This window comes from Mus caroli, unplaced genomic scaffold (assembly GCF_978045245.1).
Source record: "Mus caroli unplaced genomic scaffold, Mus_caroli_1 scaffold_5, whole genome shotgun sequence".
Classification (NCBI taxonomy): domain Eukaryota; kingdom Metazoa; phylum Chordata; class Mammalia; order Rodentia; family Muridae; genus Mus; species Mus caroli.
Genome location: NW_028227260.1, coordinates 55,754,935 through 55,780,627, shown reverse-complemented (window position 1 = coordinate 55,780,627; position 25,693 = coordinate 55,754,935). Strand labels below are relative to the sequence as shown.

At 37.1% G+C, this 25,693-nt stretch overlaps 1 protein-coding gene across 1 annotated transcript in view; it reads right to left on the bottom strand.

The window, feature by feature from the left end:
• The window catches only part of Chm (CHM Rab escort protein), a 136,270-nt gene that overhangs the window by 105,972 nt on the left and 4,605 nt on the right, over window positions 1–25,693 (bottom strand). The window contains exon 2 of the mRNA XM_021153427.3: window positions 4,312–4,378. Coding sequence (XP_021009086.1) covers window positions 4,312–4,378 — 67 coding nt within the window. The remainder of the gene's footprint in view (window positions 1–4,311; window positions 4,379–25,693) is intronic.

The following is a 25,693-nucleotide window of genomic DNA, read 5'->3' as shown; positions in this document are numbered from 1 at the left end:
GATAGAACTCTATGGTGGTGACTGAATATACTAAGGAAAAAGCATGGCATAAAATAAAGTTAAGCATTTAAATCAAGAAGTTATAAAAAAAAAAATACTGGCTCCAAGCTTTAAAAAAGTCAAGGACAGAAAATATAAGGATATTATATTTGGTAGATATTTGGTAGAAAAGAATATCACTGAACAAAGAAAAGGTTGTTTTATTTTTGAAGAATAATAAAGTAATTTACTGCAAGTAATATCAATTCAATCTTAGAGACTTCTATGGTGGAAAGAGAAAACCAATTTCCACAAGTTATCCTCTAACCTCCATATGCATACTATGGTACATATACAAATGCACAGATATACACATGCAAACATACATACATATTAGGAGGGAATCTATTCCCCAATGTCTCAGACAGTAATTTTAAACAATTATTTAATTAAAATTTAACAATAACCTCAAATCACGAGCTGAACAGATTAAAATATAAGATCAAATAATTTGTTTCTCCAAGAAACTTAAGTTACTTATAGAGAGAGATCTATAAACTTAATGGCTATAAATCAACTTACAAAGCAAATGGAAGCTGAAAACAAGCTGGTGTAGCTATTCTGGTACATGGTAAGTCTTCAAACCAAAATTAGTCAGATTTCAAGAAGGCCAGTACATATATTTTAAAAATACACTTTATTAAGAAGAAATAACAATTTTAAACATATATGCTCAGAACATTAGAGTTCCTGATTTCATATAACAAACACTAATGAGCATAAATAGTCAGATTCTGAAACATTAATAACGGGTGAGTTTATTACCCTACTCTCACATTTACAAAGATAATCCAAAGTATACATCAACAACGACAACAACAACAAACTTCAAAATTCAATTACAACGTAAGTCAGTAAGTCTTTAAACATGCCTATAGAATATAACAGCCAAGTCACATCTTTCTCTGTTGAGACATCCTGCCTCATGGATTGGACATCTACCAGATTCTGGACCTCGCAGCCATTGCTGGACTACATAGGCTATATCTCATAAGCCAAATTTATAAATCCCCTTTTAAAATACATATATTCATTGTATCCATCCTGTTCCTTTAGAGAACCCTGACTGATACAAAGAGGTAACAAAGTAGAATGAAACAGAAAGATAAAATATGATCAAGTTTGTTTTACAAGAATAGTAAGAAAACCATAACCTAATTTTGCTAATAAACTAGGATATTTACAAATCTCAATAAAATGCATGTAAACCAAAATTAAGAACAACAACTAAAAAGATACTATACCATGACCAAGATGGTTTCATCCCAGGGGTGTAAAATAGGATCAATATAGACAAATCAATAAATGCACCATATAAAACAGACTTAATGCCAAAAACCACATGACAGCTTCAGTATACTAAGAAGAGACATTTGACAAACTTAAACATCCCTTCATGATGAAAGCTTTGGGAAAATTATACCTACTGGAAACATATCTCAACATAAAAGAAACGTAGAGCCAATATTATCTATACTAGAGTGGAAAAACATCATGTCCTCTAAAATCTGGACCAAGAAAATGGTACATCTTTTTTCCACTCTTACCAATGTAGAACTCAAAATCTTAGTTATATCAATACAAGCATGAAATGAAATGGACCCAAATTAAGAAAATGTCAAATTATTCTTACTTCATGATTATATGATTCTATATTTAAAGGATCAAAAGACTTAAGCAAAACCTCTCAGAGCCAATGAGCACTTGCAGTATATTAGGATACAAAAATCAACATAGGAAAGCCATTACCCTTTCTATACCACAATAACAGACTTGTAGAGGAAGAAATTAGAGGAAAATAAAGTCACAATAGCTTCAAAACAGAATACTTGGGAATATATTTTTTTATTTTATTTGTTTTTTGAAACAGGGTTCTTTTTGTATAGCCCTGGATATCCCGGAACTTGGTCTGTAGACCAGGCTGGCCTCAAAGTCAGAGACCTGCCTGCCTCTACCTCTCAAGTGCTAGGATTAAAGGCATGGCCCGCTACCACCCAGGTAGGAATAAAACTTTTAAAAGAAGTGAAAGATCACAAGGATTATCCTGAAAACTAAAATTTAAAACTGGGTGTCAGATGGCTCCTATCTGCTAATCCTAGCCCTTGGGTAGCTAAGGGAGGACAATCAGAAGCTTAACCTGTGCTATGAGACAGTGTCTCCAAAAATTAAATATATACATTTTAACAGAAAAATAAATTTGAAGAAGAGAAGGTAAAAAGACATCCCATGTACATGAAATGGCAAAATTCATATTGTAAAAGTAGCTATATTACTGAAAATGATATGTAATAAATAAAACACATTTCACACGAAAGTCTCAATTACATTCTGAAGAATATATTTTAAAAACATACAAAATTTCACAGGAAAGCAAAAGCGACCCAAAATAGGCAAATAAATTTGTTATAGTTTACTTTCTATTGTCAGGACAAAACCATCTTGGGAAGGAAAGAGTCTATTTCATTTTAAAGTGTACTTACTGTCCATCATTAAAGGAATCAGGGCAGGAACCTGAACACAGGAACTGGAGCAGAGACCATTGTAGGAATGACTACTGCTTACTGGCTTGCTCCCCATTGCTTGCTTGGTCTCCATAATCCAGATCACCCGACATGAGCTAGCACTTCAATTATTAATCAAGAAAATGCCTCACAGACTTGCCTACACATAACAATCTGATATGGGCATTTTCTCAATTGATCTTCCCTCTCCCTAAGTAACTCTCGTGTATATTAAGTTGATTAAAAACTAACCAGCACACAATCTTAGAATGAAGATGGTCTGTGGAGAGAAAGAGATACAGAGAGACAGAATGTCATAAACTAGAAAGGAACGCATAAAAGGATAAGAAATGATCTGAAGGGAGGCATCAGAGCAGGTAAAGAAGATAGCTGAAAAGACAAAGACAGGACAGGAACACAGAAAGGGGTCACTGGAGGGAGGGAATCAGTAAGAAGTGGATTAGTGGGTCAGGGGAGGAAAAGGAGCATGAATAAGAAGAAGGTATAATGACATACATACAAATATGAAAATGCAAACATAAATCATATTCATGTGGCGACAAATAAATTATAAAATGTTAAGTATGAATTAATGAATGCTACTTTTTACAGTATGAGGGAAGGAAGAAATGGGTAACCACTAAACACTATATCTAGTGCTACTTTGTTCTCTAGCACTCTGGAAAACACTGTAGTTAATATCTTCTAGAAGACAGAATAAATTCACTCATACTCTCTTCTGAGTCATTGAGACACATTGAAAAAGAGTAAGCCGGGCGTGGCGGCATACGCCTTTAATCCCAGCACTTGGGAGGCAGAGGCAGGTAAATTTCGAGTTCGAGGCCAGCCTGGTCTACAAAGTGAGTTCCAGGACAGCCAGGGCTACAGAGAAACCCTGTCTCGAAAAACCAAAAAAAAAAAATAAATAAATAAATAAAATAAAATAAAAAAGTAAACATTTATTGGCACACTTAAGATCTGTTTTCAAGGAGCATGGGAATTAAGATTTAAGTTATACATCAAGTTGTTTTCCTTTTCCATTTTATTCATGCTTTTAAGAGAAAAGTATCCTAGATAGTTTTTTTAATTAGATATTTTCTTTATTTACATTTCAAATGCTATCCCAAAAGTTTCCTATACCGTGCCCCCACCCCACCCCCACTTCCCTACCCACCCATTCCCATTCTTTTGGCCCTGGCATTCCCCTGTACTGGGGCATATAAAGTTTGCAAGACCAAGGGGCCTCTCTTTCCAGTGATGGCTGACTAGGCCATCTTTTGATACATATGCAGCTAGAGTCAAGAGCTCCGGGGTACTGGTCAGTTCATAATGTTGTTCCACCTATAGGGTTGCAGAAGTTCAAATGTTGATATCTATCTATTCATATCTACTGGCTATATATTATAATAAAACATGAAGCCTAAAAAACAATACAGTACCAAATAAATGTGGTACACACTCACAGACATATATACATTTACATAACAAAAGGCACACCTGAGGTTCTCAAGCCTATTAAAGAATTACTTATTTTCAGAACAAGCTCACCCCTGAGGGGAAAAATACATTAAATTCATTTAGTTTACTCTTATATGACAAAAATCCTTATTTAAAAGAATAGACTAAGAAACCTTGTATTGTATGTTTTACAGATTATTGATGAAAATGAAAGTAATTCCAGTGCTTCTTCCATGCTATGAAATTTCACATGGCACATACATAAAAACATAGACATATATGTGTGTTAAATGCTACCAGGGTTAAAACTTACGAATCAACATGCAGAACCCTCTGGCCACTCCTTGAACATGCAGCTGCAATGATGGATTCAGGCAGACCTACAAAAACACACACCTATATCATTTAGAATGTAGATAGATAGATAGATAGATATGTATTTTATAGAAAATGTTTAATTCATACTATTGCAGCAATTTTAAATAAAAGTATTTTCAATAAAATTTATAATTTTCAAAATTACAAATCTTATATTAATGATAGATATTTCCTAATCATGCAAAACTAAAACTGAGTTGGTTTAGGTAGAAGAGATACTTTTTAATAAGATAAGTCTTTGGAGTCTTTTCATCTGTAAATTATCATAAATGGACAACTGTTTGAAAAGGGAGGGGCTTTGTTATTCAGGAACCAAGTTAGCACACAAGCTAATCTGATCTTCCCAAAGGCACTGAGAGATAAGAATCTGTACTTGTGAAACAACAAAGACACTGATGGTAACTTACTCCTGAAAAGCTCCAGAGTTGACATTTAAACTCAGATCTAACTCCAAAGCCACAAAGCCTCTAAGTGAGAACGAAATACATTTTTTTAAGTTAAAAGTTATGTTACTGAACTATCTTGTTTGTTGGTCACTATAGCAGATTGGGAAAAATATATTATTCCTTTGGAATCAAATGTAATCATATCATAAAGTTGATTATCTTAAAATGAAATATAATTTACTACTAATAATATAAATAAAAAATTTAAATTACCTAAGTCAATTGTTATACTAAAGACCAAGTTTTCTGCAACATTAATAAAATGTCTTGTTATACGGTCAAGACTGCCACAATTTTCATCATTGGATTTATCACTTTAGAAGAGGTCAATTGGTCCTATATTATCAGTCATACAGATAAAGCATATTTTCAAAGTTTAGTATACGCCTGTAGAACCACCCCCACCCTCACCATGATAAATCATGGCTGTTTGGCATTTTTACCTAGTAAAATAGATAAGCACCTTTCTTTGATGAGCAAAAAAAAGAACTTTCTTTTAAAGCACTCACCAAAAATCAAAGATTTAAAACAAACCAAAAAAAAAAAGAGCAGTTAACTTCCTTATGTACAAATGAAGCAGAGAGCTGGGGCTAAAGGGGCCTGCTGCCAAGTCTGAGAACCGGAGTTTGACCTCCAGAACCCAGACTGTAGACCAAAAGAAAATCAATTCCACAAAGCTATCCTCTGCCTCCCTCCATATACCCAGCAAGTACACACACACACACACATACACACACACAAGTGGATTTTAAAAGCAGTTTTAAAGTAATACACACATGGAAGCAGTTGATATAATCAGTCTTCAGCTAAAAACCACATTAAACACAAGCACCAACCACCTTCATAAAGAACTATTTTTCTAGTGTTGAATATTTTGTGGGTATATAATGTCTGGTTCAAAAAAAGAAGTTGTGACCAAATGTACAGAATATAACCATTACATAACAATTATAGGAATCATGCCATCCTAAAGTTTTAACCTTACCTTTGAATATAACCAGAAAAAGAATGAATTTTTTTCTTAGAATAGAGAGAAATGGAAGTTTCAAATAAGTACGCAATCTATATTCTTCTCTTAAAACTATTCTTCTAATGTTTCTTACAACGATCTGAACTTTTTGCTATACCTAAATAACTTTCCTTGCTAAAGAAATGTAATCAATATATTTTAAAAGTTGATAAGCAAAGAAATATTACAAAATAGAATGTTTAAAAGTAGTTTTCTATATAATAATGATAGTATTAAAATGGTAATGTAGTCAGTTTTATACTTAGTACCATGTTTATACTTATAATCTCATTTATTTATCAGTGTCATCATGGACAATACTATCTAAGGGACACATCAAGCCAAGGAAATACAAAGGAATTTCACCTACTTCAAATAACAGCAGTTGTTCACTACCTCCAACTTGACCTAAGCTGGAGAATAGGCTAGAAGGATAATATAGGTAATGCAATGAAATGAGGATCATCATGATCACTGAGACCTAGACTGGATTCACTGGTTCACTTACAGTGCAACTTCAGACAAGTCAGAATTACTGTGCTTCTTTTTCCTCCTATCAGTGACAATATTCATAGGATTATTTACTTATTAGCAAGACTACCAGTGTTGGGAATATTCTTCTTTTAATTATTTCTTTGAGATTATGATAACTAAATCATTTCCCACTTCCCTTTCCTCCCTCTACAAACACCCCTTCACTGCACTCTTTCAATGCACTTATTTTCATTAATTGATACTATACACACACACACACACACGTGTGTGTGTATATATATATATATATATATATACATATATATGTGTGTATACACACACACACACACACACACACATGTGCGCACGTTTGTGTTTATATATACTCATAAATATTCCTAAATACACAAAATATAACCTGGAAGAAAATATTCTTAGCATCCTTGAGGATTGTTTAGAAGCATCAAGCTTTCATTTGATATCACACTAAGCATACACCTCTTTACACCAAATGCCATCACCAATTACAGTCAATATCACTCTCCTCTATTTCACCCAAATTAACAATTCTTTTGGGTAGGCAGATATGTGTGTGGAAATGACTATGCCTGAAATCAACAATCAGAAGTCAAGACTGCTGACAATACAAAGCCAAAATGGTTTTCAATATGGAATGTGATCTGAGTCCAAACTACATAAAACCAAAATAACTATTATTTATGATTTTCCTTAATTCTTCTATCCAGATATCACCACAAGTTTGTGAAATCCATAGGCTACTCCAATGTTAAATGCCAAGGGTCCATTATTTTATGCTTAGAATTATTAAAATAACAAGATACAAAGACAGTTAGCAATGTCTTTGTGACCAAGGTTACATTTTTTGCTCCACCCAGACAATAAATAGTTTCTGAGGAAAGGGCAGAGCAAAAAAGAAAACGTTAGGAGGATATATATTATTTTAAACATTTTTACGATAAAGCATTATTTTTTTTTCAAAAATAGTAGTTGGAGCCAAATTGGCAAATATGAATGCCATTCTTTGAGCAACACGGAGTTTGAAAATGATTTCAGTGAGAAAAGCAGTTCCTAAGTTAGTATTTAAAATAATACTTCAACTCGGGGCTGGAGAGATGGGTCTGTAGTTAAGGGCACTTCTTACAGTGGACCCAAGTTCAGTTCCTGGCACAGACATGGAAGCTCAGAACCACTTAGTCCCTGTTCCAATGGATCTGATGCCCTATCTGACCTTCATAGGTACCAGGAGTACAGGTGGTACACATATATGCATACAGACAAAATGTTCATATGAATAAAATAAATGAATCTAAGAACAAAATTAACTATTGTTCTAGTTACAGCAGAAAATAAACTTTGATAAAGTGGGAGCTTTAAGTTTAAAAAGACTTAAAAGAAAAAGAAACACGATTAAAACTTTGTTTTCAATCACTTAATAAAATGGCTGCTTGTTTTAATATAGGGGGTAGGGAAAAAGACTCAGTGCAGCATGGCCTTGATAGGGACAGAGTTACAAGGTTCCTGCACCTGGGACAGGGTCCCAATGTAAGCCTCCACAAGTGGTGGTGGTTGCTATGTGTGTAAGGCTTGTTTGTGTAATAATGTACATATTTTCTGGACCCACTAGCAGTGGAGGACTCTTTCCTTCTGAGGAATGTCCTCCCTGTTAATGACTTCATGATGACTAGAAACATCATGAGTTCAGGAGTCGAGGGTGTGGTTATGTCTTAGCAAAAACACTGGGACCTTCAGAACAGCCCTTAAGGCTATAGGAAAGAGTTCTAAATACATGAGTTCGAAAATATATAATTTCTCAACTATGCAAAAGTACAAGGATGCAATATGAAATATGAGGGGCTTCATGAATCTAAAGGAACAGAGGTAGCTACACTATGAGCCACCTTGTCAGAAAGATACAATGATAGGCAGATATAAATGCAGGTCAGCCTGGGACACAGCCAGTGCAGGCCCAGGTATGGTAGAAATGGTAATTTCAGGGCAAGGTCCCACCCAACTAGTTTCTCTTCTGTGCTTAACAAAGGCAGACAGATCTCTGAATTCTTTTGCAATATTAAAATATATATATATAGGCTTGCTGTCTCCTAACAATGAAAGAACTGGGATTATGGGATGCTGATTCACAAGATAATCAAAAGGAAACCTGGAGTACATGACTGAATTGATACATAAAAGACTGGACCAGTGTTTTGCAGGAGATGAGCGATCCAGAGAATTTTTTAGGATAAAAAGAGGGTAGAATAAGGAAACTGCCCCACCTAAAGATCCATTCCATCTGCAGACACCAAACCCAGACACTATTGCTGATGCCAAGAAGTACTTGCTGACAGGAGCCTGATACAGCTGTCTCTTGAGAGGCTCTGCCAGAGCCTGACAAATACAGAGGTGGATGCTTGCAGCCAACCATAGGATTGAGCCTGTGGACCCCAGTGGAAGAGTTAGGGCAAGGACTGAAGAAGCTGAAGGGATTTGCAACCCCATAGGAAGAACAATATCAATTACCCGGACCCCCCAGAGTTCCCAGAGACTAAACCACCAAACCAAAGAGTATACATGGAGGGATCCATGGCTCCAGATACATATATAGCAGAGGATGGCCTTATCTGACATCAGTGGGAGGGGAAGCCCTTGGACCTGTGGAGACTTGATGTCCCAGCACAGGGGAATGCTAGAGCAGTGAGGCAGAAGTGGATGAGTGGGTGAAGAAGCACCTTCATAGAGGCAAAGGGGAGGGGGGGAATGGGTTCTTTCTCTGCTCCCAGACAACCCTTCTCTCAGAACCCTCTCCAAGCCGAGGCTAGTCCTTGACAGGAAAATATGTGCCATGATGCACGTGTGAAGGTGGGAGGACAACTTGCTGCAAGTTCTCTCCTTCCAACCTTGTGGTCCTGGGAATAGAACTCAGGTCGTCAGACTTAGCAGTAAGCACTTTACCCACCAAGTTACCTCTCCAGCTCTTTTGTTTTTATTTTGTTTAAATATGGATCTTTATGTGTGGTTTTCTGTGTGTGTGTGTGTGTGTTCAGCCATAATGTCACATTCCTACCCTGCTGGTGGAAGCCCAAACTATACAACCACCCTGGAAATCAATTTGGTGTTTTTTCACAAAACTAGGAATAGTTTTATCTCAAGACCCAGCTATACCTCTCCTGGGCATATACCCAAAAGATGTTCCACCATACCACAAGGATTCCAGCTTTATTCATAATAGCCAGAAACTGGGAAAAAAACCTGGATGTTCCTCAACTGAAAAATGGATAAAGAAAATGTGGTTCATTTACACAATGGAATACTCAGCAATTAAAAACAAGGACATCATGAAATTTTCAGGCAAATAGATTGAACTAGAAAATATCATCCTGAGTGAGGTAAGTCAAACCCAAAGGACATGCTTATTAGACATCACTTATTACAGGATATTAGCCATACAATGCAGGATACTCACACTACAATCCACAGACCCAAAGAAGCTAAATAACAAGGGCCCAAGAGAGAAGGCTAGAATCTCATTCCAAAGGGGAAATAACATATAGGAGATGGATGGAGGGAGGGATATGGGAAGAGAAGTGGAGGGGGGTGGCAATCAGGTATAGGAAGAAACTGAGAGAGGACCAGGAAAGTGAAGAGGAAATGGGAGGAGGGGCATTTCTAGGATGTGCCAGAGACCTGGGATGGGAGAAGAACCTGGAAGTCTATGAGGCTGACTCTAGCTGAGACTCCTAGAGATTGGGGGGGGGGGGGGTATGGAGCCTGAAGTGGCCACCTCCTGTAGCCAGGCAAGACTCCCAGTGGAAGGATAAGGAAACCAACCCACCCACAAAACCTTTGATCTAAAATTTGCTTTGTGTATAAGATGTTCAGAGACAAAGATAGAACAGACACTGAGGGAATGGTCAAACAGTGACTGGCTCAATTTAAGACCCATCCTATGAGCAGGCACCAATCTCTGACACTATTAATGATATTCTGTTATTCTTGCAAACAAGAGCCTAGCATAACAGGTCCTCTGAGAAGCTCCACTGTACTGGCTAGTTTTGTGTCAACTTGACACAGCTGGAGTTATCACAGAGAAAGGAGCTTCAGTTGAGAAAATGCCTCCATGAGATCCAACTGTAAGGCATTTTCTCAATTAGTGATCAAGGGGGAAAGGCCCCTTGTGGGTGGGACCATCTCTGGGATGGTAGTCTTGGTTCTATATGAGAGCAGGCTGAGCAAGCCAGGGGAGGCAAGCCAGTAAGGAACATCCCTCCATGGCCTCTGCATCAGCTCCTGGTTCCTGACCTGCTTGAGTTCCAGTCCTGAGTTCCTTGGTGATGAACAGCAATATGGAAGTGTAAGCTGAATAAACCCTTTCCTCCCCAACTTGTATCTTGGTCATGATGTTTGTGCAGGAATAGAAACCCTGACTAAGACAAATTGGTTCCAGCATAGTGGGGTATTCCTGTGACAACCTGACCATGTTTGGGGGAGAACTGTGGAAGGACTTTGGAACTTTAGGCCAGAAGATCCATTCGCTGTTAACTCTGTGAGATGTTGTATAGGAGCTTGGAAGACAATGTTGAGAACAGTGCAGAAGATGGAAGCCTGGCTTGTGAAATTTCAGAGAAAAGATTAAAGACTCTTTTCAGGGCATTGCTAGTTTGATTTTGAAGGTTCAGTGGTTCTGGTTAGCTGGGGCTGAAGAATCAGCTGTGATTAACAAGATACCAGAACTACTAAAGCAAAAACTTTGCATTACTGGGGCTATTGATGCTGGTTAGCTGGAGCTAAGAAATTAGCAGTGATTAAGAAGAGACCAGCATCGTTAAGGTGACATCTTCTGGGAAGTGTTTTCTGAAAGCACAAAGAGGCTGTGTTCCAGAGATAGGCAAGGTTGCACTCCTACTGCAGCGGGACTTGGTAATGTGTAAGGGTCACCCAGGTGGTACTGGTTTTGAAGGCATGAAGGGGTCACACAGCAGCTCAGGCTCGGCACTGTGAGAGGCCATGGAAGGCCATTGGTGAAGGTGCAGCCCCAGTTGTAATTGAAGGCCCAGGACTGAAGGGGTCATGCAGTGTTTTGGAGATGCCAGTACTATGAGATGACCACCAAGAGCAGCAGCACTGGAGTACAGGAATCTGGAGCCTAGAGGACGACACGTGTGCTACAAAGGACATGGCTGGAGAAGTGAGCCAAGCCCTTGGAGGAGCCCAGAAGATCGTGAGTTGGATCCCAGACATTGGATGGTTGAGATTGATTTTTGCTTTTGATTGTGACTGTGCCCTGATATTTTCCCTCTTGAAGGAAGAAACTATTTTAGTGGAGCCCACAGTTAAGAAACTTTTAATTGTAAAAAGACTTTGGATTTTAAAAGAGATGGATATTTTAAAGAGATTGAAAATTTAAGAATATGTAAAGAATATGGGGCATTTAAAGTTATATAGGCCTTGGGGATGAATAAGAATGTAAGGGTTGAGGCTTACTAGTGATGTGTTTGTGTGTCAAGTTGACAAGGGGTCAATTGTACAGGCTAGTTTTGTGTCAACTTGACACAGCTGGAGTTATCACAGAGAAAGGAGCTTCTGTTGAGTAAATGCCTCCATGAGATCCAACTGTAAGGCATTTTCTCAATTAGTGATCAAGGGGGAAAGGCCCCTTGTGGGTGGGACCATCTCTGGGATGGTAGTCTTGGTTCTATATGAGAGCAGGCTGAGCAAACCAGGGGAAGCAAGCCAGTAAGGAATATCCCTCCATTGGCCTCTGCATCAGCTCCTGGTTCCTGACCTGCTTGAGTTCCTGTCCTGACTTCCTTGGTGATGAACAGCAGTATGGAAGTCTAAGCCGAATAAACCCTTTCCTCCCCAACTTGTTTCTTGATCATGTTTGTGCAGGAATAGAAACCCTGATTAAGACAATGGGAATGGTCAAACAATGACTGGCTCAATTTAAGACCCATCCAATGGGCAGGCAGCTATCTCTGACATTATTAATGATATTCTGTTATTCTTGCAAACAAGAGCCTAGCATAACAGGTCCTCTGAGAAGCTCCACCTAGCAGCAGACCTAAACAGATGCAGAGACCCACAGCCAAAGATTAGACAGAGTTCCAGAAGTCTTGTGGAAGAGTTGGGAGAAGGATTGAGGAACCTGGGAGAGATAGACATTCCACAGGAAGACCAACAGAGTCAACTAACCTGGACCCTTGGGGCTCTCAGAGCCTGAACCACCAACCAAAGAGCATATATGGGCTGGACCTAGGCTTCCCACTACATATCTAGCAGATGTACATCTTGGTCTTCATGTGGGTCCTAAACAAGTTGGGAAGGGGACATGCACTATCTCAAAAGCTATTGCCTTCTGTGGGATGTGTTCTTCTGGATGGGCTGCTTTGTCTGGGCTCACTGGGAGAGGTAGCACCTAGTCTTGCAGAAACTTGATGTGATAGAGTTGGAGGATACCCAGAGGAGCCCACACCCACTCATAGAAGAAGGGAAGGAGGAATGGGAGAAGGAGTGTAGGAGGGGGTGACTGGGAGGGGGCAGTGAGTGGGATGTATATAAAGTAAAGAAACTTTAAAAATTAATAAATGTTTTAAAATTACATATAAATTTTATATGCAAATATATAAATATCTAAATATATATTTATAAATGTATTAAATATAAATAATATATTATATAATATATAGTTATACTTATTACATATAAAATATACAATACAATGTTTTATTAGTTATTTAAGTTAACCTTGTTTATAAAAAGCAAATAAATATTTTTTTTTATATTCTACAGGAGTTCCTCAAACATTTAATATAATTTAAATATTTCTCATTACCTATAATTATTAATTAGTTGAGGCTGTTACAAAGAATCTGCTCTGCCATTCAACTATAGGAGATATGCATAATTCTTATATAAGAACAACTTTGACTTTGAAAAGACATTATTAAAAACAGGTAAGTATAAGGTAAGAAAATTACTTAAGTTGTAATGGAGAATCTGGAATGTTGGTCATCAGATCTTCTCAGTTAACATTCTACTACATAGATGCCACCTAAAAAACTGTATCTGAGGAACTTCTGGATTGTTATCTGATCGCACACTATCATAAATAGTCCCATCTTTTCCGATTTTTCAAACCCAATTAAATAAAGATATTTAATAATCAAATGAAGACTCAAGATTAAAATTAGGGTCACAGTTATAAAGTGAATATTTTCAAAAATATTATCTTAAATATTTATAGGAATGAGAAAGTTATTCATTTGATGTTAAAATCATCTTTAATCTAAATCATCAATGTTGAAACTCATCCTTTACAACTATAATATTTAGGTTAGTTCTCTATGACATGTTCTTAAAACCATATTTGTATTTGTAACTGATTTTTCCTAACAGTATCCTTACATAAGGAAAACATAAAATAAAGTACTTACACCACTCCTAGTGAATCAAACAATAAATAATAGATTCCCCTGACAGGACTTTGATGACCTGGCAAAGCCCTAGTGCTTTCAGCCCAAATCATATGAAACCATAAATCACTCTTTATTTTATAGAACATTTCAAAATGGATTCCTGCTTTCTACCTTGAAAGTCATTTCATGTGTTATTTATAACTAGTGAAGAGCAGAATGGAAAGAAAATTACATAGAACTAGAAAATTTACTGTGACTGCTTTTATGAAGAACAATTTCTTTTCTTTTTTTTTCTTTTTTTTTTTTTTCTAGGAAAAGAAACAGAATGAATGGCAAGAAGCAACTTGTGAGTACAAGCTTTTAGTGGGCCATGGCTTTTTCTTTACTACTTAAACAACCCTATGTAGAGCCCTGCACTATCACAAACAAAACAGAAGCAACATTAAGTACAGAAATGACTAGAAAGCAATGCAAAGGTCAGACTCTATACTTGAGTGGTTACAACCACTCAAAAAAGATGACCTAAATTAAGCAGAAACTCAATTCCAACTGAAGCTCAAGTCATTTTGTTTATTCCTAATTTAAGTTTCACATTCAAAATACTTTTAGTGGATACTTTAAAATGAAAAGAGAAGAATGCCAATGAAACAACCCACCAAACCACAAAAACAGATAAAAATAGTGTTCATAAATTCAAAATTAATTCACATTAATCCCTCACAAAATATCAAGTGCATTATTAATAAATTGTTTAAAATATAATGAATGTCTTTCTTGTAAAAATATTGTGTGTATATACATATACACACACATATATATGTGTGTGTGCATAATTTTTCTAGCATTTAAAAAGTATACCACCTATTAAAATATTAATGCAAATCCCATATAATAGAAGGGTTTAGGACTGGCTAATAATGAGACCACTGTACCAGGACTCAGAGTGCTGAATGCTGAACCAAGCACCAAGAGAACTGGTTTGTTCTTTTCAGGTTTTTATTAAATAGCTTTGACATTGGGAAAGCAATTGCCATTCCCTCCCTGGGATTACCTCCTACACATACCCTTATTAGAAGAAAATGAAGGGCTTAGAATAAATGATGCAAAGGTTTATTTTAAACTGTAAAAAACATGAATGGTAATACTTATATAGGCCAATATTTTTAGACAAATGATTTGAAATGAAAAAAATAAAATAAAATTATTGGAAGACCACAGGAGCAAAAAAGTTGATGAATCTCCCTGAAGACCTTCAAAGTATCAAACCCTACAACAAAACCTGGCAATACATTATCATCATAAACCTCAAAATATAAGTGGATCAATCCCAACAGCCAATAGCTATAAGAAAATGAGGGTAAGGCAAATCCATCACCTTAAGAATTAGAAGACCTCCGAATTGACATCATATACTGGCTAGAAGGTTTTCAGGGTATTCTGAGAATAGGGAGGAAAAGCAGGAGATGCTGAAGGTTTTAATCATGAGTAAATGGGTATATAAAAATGGGTCAGAATCCTAATAAACTGACAAATCAAACTTCTGAATTGTGTGCTAGGGGGCTAAGTATACATAGAAAGAGGGACAAGAGACTAAGAAAAAGGGGTAGGTAGGGAAAGGTAAAACTAACACTAAGATGTTTGAAAAAACATATGGAAAACATTCCTCCCAGAAGCCAAAAGCTGTCAAATTAAGTCTAATACTTGGGGTTATGGCATACCTCCCTGTGACAGGATTTTCCCTGTCCAGTCACATTAAAATATTAGTGCAGCGGGACGCCTGTGATTGGACAGGGAAGAGGAGGCAGAGCTAAAAGTTGCAGAGTCAGAGTAGCTCAAGAGAAGAAGAAGAAGAAGAAGAAGAAGAAGAAGAAGAAGAAGAAGAAGAAGAAGCCGCCAATGAACAAGAAGAACCTGAACCAGCGTGGCTTTAAATGATATCATAACGGTTAGAATAATTGGGATAATTTGTCTAATCTAGGTGGGCAGCTTGTACTATTATCAATCAGTCCTAGGATTATTGTATTGGCATCTTGAGAATTGAGAATCTATTGATAAATAAATCTTACTTGTTAATTATAAGCTTCTAGAGTTTTGATTCTACCGGGTTGCTGGGTGTTATGGCAGCTGACCTTGGGGTGAACAGTGGTTGCGTGGGACTGGCATGGCAGCAAAGAGAACTTGGGAGTTCCTGTCCCGCTGGAGAGTTGGTAGGCAGAGAGTAGCCAGAACCATGACAGAGAGTGGCTGACAGTAGCTCGGGAAGCCTGCCAGTCATTTTTAATATTTCCCGCAACACCTCCAAGTTTTTAATTAGGGGACAATCTCAGAGAACCCTACCCTAAAAACAAAACAAAACAAAACAGAATGCAGACTATTGTCACTGTTTTTGATTGTCTAACAGAACTTAGTGTTAAGACCTTACTGGTAAAGATCCTACACAATTTTGACTCAGGACTTGGAGATATCACATTGATAATGATCCTACTTGCTGGCTATTTTTCATAGTACCAGAAGGTGCTATACAGACTGCTAGGGGAGAAAAGAAGTCAGCACTTTCACCAATGTATGACCCTGTGGATTATAATAATGGCTGTTATGCCAAGATATGCAACAAGATATGCCACAGTGGTGTGAATGTTATTTGGGATAGCCAACCACTCTCAGGATGTCTTTAAGGCCCATCCTAGAGAAGGAAACTCATGCCTGGTACTGTAAAGCTGGCCAAGAAAACAGTGGCTGGAACTTGGGCCTTAGGATTGAAACAACTTTCATTGTTCTAAATGGATATAGCTTCAAATTGTGTGTTCTCTCTTCCCCAATATATATGGAGGAAGTAACCTGAGAAGTTGAAGAGGGAAGTGGAGAGTGTGGTCAAATACTGTACACAGTGTAAATTTCCCAATAAATAAAACATACTAGATTAAAATGAAGAAGTGATGGCCATAAACATCTTCCAAATCCACCAAAATGGATAAAATAAGGGACAAGAAAGGGAAAGACAGGGCTGGAGAGATGGTTCAGTGGTTAAGAGCACTGACTGCCCTTCCAAAGGTCCTGAGTTCAACTCCCAGAAACCACATGGTGGCTCACAACCATCTGTAATAAGATCCAATGCCCTCTTCTGGTGTGTCTGAATACAGCTACAGTGTACTCATATAAATAAAAAATAAATTTTAACAAAGAGAAAAAGAAAAAAAAAAGAAAAGATAAAACTGGCCAAGGGAAATAGTCAACATCTCAGACCCCAGTATGTTTGCTCACTGTATGAATTCAGGCTGGACAAACAACAGGAACAAATGAGGAACAACCCAGTAAGCAGCACTTCTCCGTGAGCTCTTTATCAGTTCCTGACTTCAGCTTCCTGTCCTGAGTTCTAGCCCTGACTTGCCACAGTGATGGAGTGACCTGTAAGTTATAAGAGCAAGTCAACCCTTCCCTCTCCAAGTTACTTTGGTCATGGGGTTTTATCACAACAGAAATCCTAAGACAGACTTAAATTAGTTAGAAAGGAAGTTAAAAAAAAAAAAAAAACTCGTTTCAGAAATGAAAACTAAGCTAGATATTACCCAAGCAAAGAAAATCAATGAAAAAACTGATAATGCAAAAGAGTATCAGATGACAGTACTATACTTGTAAAGAGAACCTTTATCTTTCAAATACTTGTTGAAATTGTATTTATAGATAAAATGATGTTCTATCTAGAAGTTCTTTCTAAGTCGTCTGGAGTTGGATGGTGACATGAGAGAGAAGGTAGAGACTCCAGAGAAAACAAAAGTGGCTATGATAACTTGACAACTGATACCTGGGAAGATAATTATACTGCTTCATTATTTTTATAATTCTTGATAATAAAACTGAGTCTACAATAGATGATGAAATAGACTGAGTGCTCATTTCAAGACCTATAAAATCAAAATCTGTTTTTATTTTTTACTTTAATTTTTGAGATTATAATTACATTTCTTCCTTCATTTTCCTCCTTCCAAACACTCCCAATATACCTCTCCCTACTCTCCTTCAAAGATCATGGTTTCTTTTTTCATTAAGTTTTATTATGTATATGCATGTGCATATATATTCCTATAACATGTTCTGTCCATATGTTATTTGTATATACCTTTTCAAGGCTGACTGTTTGGCACTGGACAACCAAATGGTATGCTCTTCCCAGGAGACAGGGATGTAACACAGACATATATCAGGGTACCACAATGAATGAATGAATGAATGAATGAGTGGATCTCCTTACAAACTTTCTTTTTTAAAAAAAATATATATTTATTTATTATATGTAAGTACACTGTAGCTGTCTTCAGACACCCCAAAAGAGGGTATCAGATCTCATTACAGATGGTTGTGAGCCACCATGTGGTTGCTGTGATTTGAACTCGGGACGTCTGGAAGAGCAGTCAGTCCTCTTAACTGCTGAGCCATCTCTCCAGCCCCAAACTTTCTTTTTTAAGTGCAGGTTAAGCCAGAGTGATGGCTCAGTAGGGAAAGATACAGCCTGACAATTTGAGTTCGATTCCTGGAACCTGTGTTGGAATCAGAATAGACTTGTGAAAGTCTTCCTCTGTATGTGTCGTAGCACATGCATGCTCATACACATATACAAAATAATCTTTTTAAAAATGAAACGAAAGTCCAGATTGAATACCCCTTATCCAAACATCTTGGGAATAGAAATGTTTAAAATCTGGAATGGCTTTTTTTTTCAGATTTGGGAATACAGGTTGTCTATAATATGATATCTATGGATACAAAAGCCAAATATAAATACAAAAGAAATCATGTTCTACATATACCATATACCTATAATCTACAGGCAATTTAATTTTTGCTTTTGAGACAATGTCTCACCTGAGAGACTAGCCTGGTCTTGAACTCATGGCAATCCTCCTGCCTTAGGTCCCAAAGTGCTAGCATTGTTAAATGTGAGCACCACACCCACGTATCTGCCTATGCTTGTCTAGCAAATACAAAACCCAGTTTTGACCTTCATCACTTCAACTAACTGATTATTAAAAATGTAAAACCATTAAATGATAAATTTTTGTCTAATTAAAATTAGCTTTAGTGCATTAACAACTTCATACTACATTTTCAAGAATGATACATCAAACTAGTATTTTTACCTACTCTGCAAATGCCAGAAACCAGAGAAGAAAATCTCTAATAGAGGGGCTGGAGAGATGGCTCAGCAGTTGAGAGCACTGACTGCTCTTCCAGAGGTCCTGAGTTCAAATCCCAGCAACAATATGGTGGCTCACAACCATCTGTAATGACATCTGATGCCCTCTTTTGGTGTGTCTGAAGACAGCGACAGTGTACTTACATGCATGATCTTTAAAATAAAACTTATAAACTTATAAAAAAAATCTCTGATAGACTAGAAATGTGAAACTTATACATCTCCATAAACATAAGGCACAGTTAAAAATCAAATATGGCAATAAAAAACACTCATACAAAATGCCAGTATCCCAACAAACCAAATTCAAGGACACAGTAAGTAAAACTATACAATCATCACTCACCAAGGAACCAATGGAACTAATTAGGAAACTCAGAAAAACTCGAAGACACAAAAACAACAGACAAGCATCAGTTAGTATCCTGAGACACTAATAGTGAATTATCTGGGGAAAAAAAAAAAAAAAAAACACCTACAATCTCAGTTACAATGCCTATAAAAATAACACATCAAGGAGTAAGGAAATACAAATTCATAACATTTCCATATAAGAGATCACCATAAAAATAAAAGACACACTTAGAAATTGAATATAACAAGAACACACACACAAAAGTCAATATCCTTAAAGAACAAAAGAAAAAGAGGTGAGATATCTCTACAAACATCATTTAAAAAGATAAAAGAAACTGAAGAGGACATCAAAAAGAGGGCTTGGAAGGATGGTGGGTGTGGTTGGCAAACACCTGGGGGTGGCAGAGGCACAAACAGGAATAGCTCTGTGAATTGCAGACCAGCCTGGTCTACAAAGTAAGTTTCAGGCCAGCCAGGGCTAACTCAAGGAAGAAAAGGAAAAGGAAAGTAACAGAACACAATGGAAAGGAAAGGAAAGGAAAGGAAAGGAAAGGAAAGGAAAGGAAAGGAAAGGAAAGGAAAGGAAAGGAAAGGAAAAAGGGAAGGGAAGGAAAAAGGGAAGGGAAGGGAAGGGAAGGAAAAAAAGGGAAGGGAAGGGAAGAAAAAAGGGAAGGGAAGGGAAGGAAAAAGGGAAGGGAAGGGAAGGGAAAAGGGAAGGGAAGGGAAGGGAAGGGAAGGAAAAAGGGAAGGGAAGGGAAGGAAAAAGGGAAGGGAAGGGAAGGGAAGGGAAGGGAAGGGAAGGGAAGGGAAGGGAAGGGAAGGGAAGGGAAGGGAAGGGAAGGGAAGGGAAGGAAAAAGGGAAGGGAAGGGAAGGAAAAAGGGAAGGGAAGGGAAGGAAAAAGGGAAGGGAAGGGAAGGGAAGGGAAGGGAAGGGAAGGGAAGGGAAGGGAAGGGAAGGGAAGGGAAGGGAAGGGAAGGGAAGAGAGAAAAAACAGATATCACATGTTTAGTAGAAGAATTAATCTTGTTAAAATACTATCCAACATCATCCACAGATTCAATATAATCTCTATCAAAATTTCAATATTGTTCACAGAATCAGAAACAGAACCATAAAAGACCTCACATATCCAAAGCCTAATAAGGCAAAAAGAATGAAGTTCTATCTTACTTAAACATCACAAACCAATGATAACTAATATTAACTAAAACACTATGATGTTAGCAAAAACCAAAACTAGACAAACCAATGCAACAGAAGTGAGAGCACAAAATTCAAACCACCCTCTCCAGTTACAGCTAACTGACTTTGACAAAAAGAACCAAGAACACGGCAGGAAAGGGGCAGTCTTCTCAGGGAAGTTTCGCAGGGAAAATAGTATCAATGTGCAGAAAAACGAAACCAACCCCATATCTCCCACTACTACCAGCTATCAACCCAAAGGAAACTAAAAGACATCTGAAAGGCCCAAGTCTGTGAGTCTTGCAAAAGCAAACATGAAAACCACTCACAGGCACTGGTATCCGTAACGAGGAGTTTGGAAATGACCCCAACTGTGCAAGCAACAAAAAACTGAAACTGAAAAATAAGCTCCTATCAACTTAGAAAGCTTCTCCACAACAAAAGACGCCACTAAAACTGAAGAGAAAAGCTTGATAATAGAGTGCTTACATAGCATACATGATATCATGGCATCAGTTGGTCTTCACTGGGAGTGGGGAATGACTGAAGAGACAGATAATATAACTAATAGGACCGGAGAAAATACTTGCAAACTATACATCTGACAAGCATTAATACATTAATAAACAGAATACACAAAGAACTGAACTTATTAGCAAAAAAGAAAATCAAATTTAAAAGGGACTAAAGAACAGATTAGGCATTTGTTTGCTTGCTTTTCAAGACAGGGTTTCTCTGTGTGGTCCTGGCTGTCCTGGAACCCTTTTGTAGTCCAGGGTGTTCTGGAAGTCAAGAGATCTGCCTGCCTCTGGCTCCTGAGTACTGGGATTAAAGGTGTGCACCACCACAGGCCAGCTTCAGATTAGGCATTTCTTAAAACAAATAGCCAATAGATACGTGAGAAATCTCTCAACTAGGAAATGCAAATTAAAAAAATGAGTTATAACTTTATCACAATAACTGAAAAGACCAAAAAAAAAAAAAAAAAAAAACGGTAAGGATAGAGAGAAAAAAAGAAACTTTTATACACTGTTAATAAGAATGTAAATTTGTACAGCCAGTAAAATAAAAGGTATGGGGAGGAGGCTGGAGAGATGGCTCAGAAGTTAAGAGCACTGACTGCTCTTCCAGAGGTCCTGAGTTCAATTCCCAACAACCACATGGTGGCTCACAACCATCTGGAATGGGATCTAATGCCCTCTTCTGGTGTGTCTGAAGACAGCTACAGTGTATTCATCATATATATCAAATAAATAAATAAAATCTTTTTTTTTAAAAAGAGGTATAAGGATTTCTCAAAATACTAACAACAGAACTACTGCTATTTCTAGCCTTCGCACTACTGGGTATATACCAAAAGGAACCCATCTTCATGTTAAAGAGACAAGTACACTATTTTTTGTCTTTGCTTTTTTTTAGTTGTTCTTTCATATATTGTGTCCTGACCACAGTTTCCCCTCCTCACCACATCCCAGTCCTCCCCCACCTCCCCTGTCCCCCAGATCAACCTCTTCCCCACCTCCCCTCAGAAAATAAGCAGGCCCCCCAGGGACATCAACCAAGGAGCAAGTACATTCTTAACTGCACTTTAATTCACAACAGCCAAGGTACAGAAACTAAAATGCCTGTCATGTGATGAATGAATAAAGTGAATGTAATACATAGGCACAATGGAAGCATATTCTGCCATTAAAAACAGAAGAATGAAAACGGGGCTTGGAGATATAGCTCAGGGGTTAAAAGCACTTGTTGCTCTTCCAAAGGAACAGTGTTTAATTTCCAGCACCCACATGGTGACTCACAGCCATCCACACATAATGCCAGTTCTAATCCCCTCCCCAAGCTCCTTGAGTTTGCACCTGGTACACATACATATATGCAAAGCAAAATACTCATATATAAAATAAGTTTTTTTATAAAAGAATGAAATCTTGCCCCCTGGAACAACATAGTATGTGAAGTGAAACAAGTCCATGTGATCTTTATGGAATCCACAACATGAACTCACAGAAGTTAAGAGAACAGTGATATAACAGAAACTGGAGAAAGGTGAAAGAGGAATGGAGAGAGGTTGGTCATCAAGAAGAGTCAGTTCTGGTGACCTATGACATACCAAAATGAATATACCATATTGTATATTTAGCAATAATAAGAGTCGGGCGTGGTGGTACACGCCTTTAATCCCAGCACTCGGGAGGTAGAGGCAGGCGGATTTCTGAGTTCGAGGCCAGCCTGGTCTACAGAGTGAGTTCCAGGACAGCCAGGACTATACAGAGAAACTGAAACTGAAAAAAAAAAGCAATAATAAGAAGTGCTTTCAAGAATATGGATAATAAACAAATAATAAAAGTCTAAAGTGATGGCGGATATTATAACAAGTATGCACATTATACAAGTATGTGCTACTCAAAATAACAATGGTACTTGAACACATGAAAAAAAATTAAAAGTTAATTAATCACTACATATTTATAATAAGACAGGTCTAATGAATAGGTTAAGGCAATTCACAAAGGAAATATAGTGGCCAAATTACATAAATATTCAGCCTTATTTATCATAAAATACGAATTCAAACAAGAAATATTATTTGTGTGTTAAGTATGTGGCCAAAAAAAAGTATTTATGGAGTTTGTTGTTATACAGATGGCCTGTAAGGGTTTCATCAAGGACAAACTTAAATTCATCAAGGACAAACCTGTGACTCAGTTAATCCTCCCCATGGGTGATCACATGTCTTTGCAGAAAACTGCATTGTCATCTGATAAACCAAGGAAAATTCCTTTAGGTGAACCATTTTGGAGAAGTCTGTTCACTAGTTCTGAGCCCTTATGACCTGACTACCAGTAACCCTGTTCCGTCCTTTCATTATACCAAACTGTAAAATAAAGTTCCTTTTTTCTTAGTAAAAGAAAGCCAAAGAGCCTGTGTGTCTTTCTGTATGCATCATAGCTCTTCTCTTCCAAGAACACCAAGTTTTAGCATATGCTGCAATGACTGCAACTGCAAAACACATTGACAATAATGAAAAATAAACCATGAACACCAATACTGAAAGCTGAATCATTCTCAGAACTACATATGATTGCAAATTGTGGAATGAATGAATTCAACTGAAACAACCTGTATCCTAAAACATGACTAAATTTTCTGATCTCATTGCTTTAGTGACTCTAATTCTCCAGTTTGGGGTTTGGGTTTTTTTTTTGGGGGGGGGGGGGAATGAAACATAACTAGGTTATCCTGTTTGCCTCCATGTAAAGGTTTGCAAGCTGAATCCAATGTCATAATGTTGTCAATAATTAAGGATCAGACATGAAGCCATTGTTGGCATCAGTTAAAAAAAAAAAAAAAAGCCAACCACAAACCTAGAACACGCTAATCTAATCTTCAGAGTATATGGTGTTTCTTTTCACTTGAAAAAGATTCAACAAGCTCAATTCAGTATTTCAACTTTAGTTGACAATGACTTGTATAACCTATCCAACCTAGATCAAAGTTGGCTAAATCTAAGGTTTTACACTTACTTGAGGTGAGATAATATTTACTCCAGACATGGTAGTACTAAGAAACCAAATATTATACCAAGTTGGTGTGGACAAGCATAGTACTAGAAAACACTAGTGAGGGGAAAATAGATCCTAGAAAATCAAACCAGCCTACACACTTTGTGAAATCTAATTTGAGATGAGATAAATTAAGTTGCCTCTGTCTCCTATTTGTAATCTGTTTAGGGTTTTGGTTTGTTTTTTGTTTTTTTTTAAGAGATTGCTGTTTGTTTTGTTTATTTGTTTTCCCTATCTGCCTCAATATGAAAACATGTCAACTCTTATTATCATGTTCCAATAAATCACTATGGTAAATTATTGTCTCTTTGTATATTAAATTATTAGGAAAACAAAAAGTAAATCTTTAGAAAAGTATCCCTATTTTACTAGCAACATGTCCTCCAAATTCCAAATCTTTCTATATTATGGATTATACACTGGGCATAGACATCAACTTTAAGGCTTTATACACATAACAGGCACAGCCTAACTTTTCAGTTTGCACTGAAACTGAATGGCAGATGATTTCACATGAGTTACAGGTCAATTATATGGAATTATAATTGTTTCTGTGCATTGGGATTTTATGTTAAACATGAGAATGTGAGGTTGAGCAACCACATTTGATTTTAATTGCTGTAGCCTGAGTTATCCAAAACATCATGAGAACACTGGAGAAAATGAGAAAATGACAAGCAGCACGGGAGATGAAAATGATGCTGTCCAGGGAACGCTAGTAACAGATGCGGCTCTCTCTGAGGGACCGGCTCAAATTTATGATTTACAGAGCAGCTCAGAGATTCCTCGGAATTAAATAAATCCTCCTTACTTTGTTAGGTCTAGAAAGAAGAAAAAATGATTTAAAAAAAAAAAAGCTCAAAGAAGTACAAACTAAAACAGCAAGATCTGTAGGCTTTCTTTAGCTCCTACAACTTCTCTAAGCAAGGAAAAGCACATCACACTATGTTCCCAATTAAAATGAATAATAAATCTATTCAAAACAGATTATACATAATTGAAACTGGTAGAACAAGCTCAGAAATAAAAAAGGAATATCTGTAAACGACCAATCAGATAAAAAAAAAATCTAATTAAAAAAAAAAAGTGGTAATAAACAAAGGTCTTTCCAAGCAAATAGCCAATGGGAAGAGGAAAATAATGGACCTTACATTACCATCCTTCCAGGACATTCCATGAAAGACATGAGCTCTTCCTTGATGCCATTCAGGCAATACTAATGATAATAAAAAGTGCCTTAGTATGGCTTTTCAGGCCATAAAAAAAAAATCACCCACATTATGTAAGCACTTTATAGGAATTATTTCTTCAATATTTAACACAGGTCATCGTATTTAGAAATAAGGTGAAACATAACAAGGGTTAAGGATGTACCTAACATGGCACAGGAAGCATATCTGGGATTCAAATTCTACCAATCACCTTATTATACCACTCAAATGAGATGTGTGCATGTAAAAATATACAAAATATATGGAAAGTGTCTTAGTTAAGGTTTTACTCCTATGAACAGACACCATGACCAAGGCAACTCTTATAAGGACAGCACTTAATAGGGTCTGGCTTATAGGTTCAGAGGTTCAGTCCAGTATCAAGGCAGGAACATGGTGGCATCCAGGCAGGCATGGTACAGGAGTTGCTGAGAGTTCTACATCTTC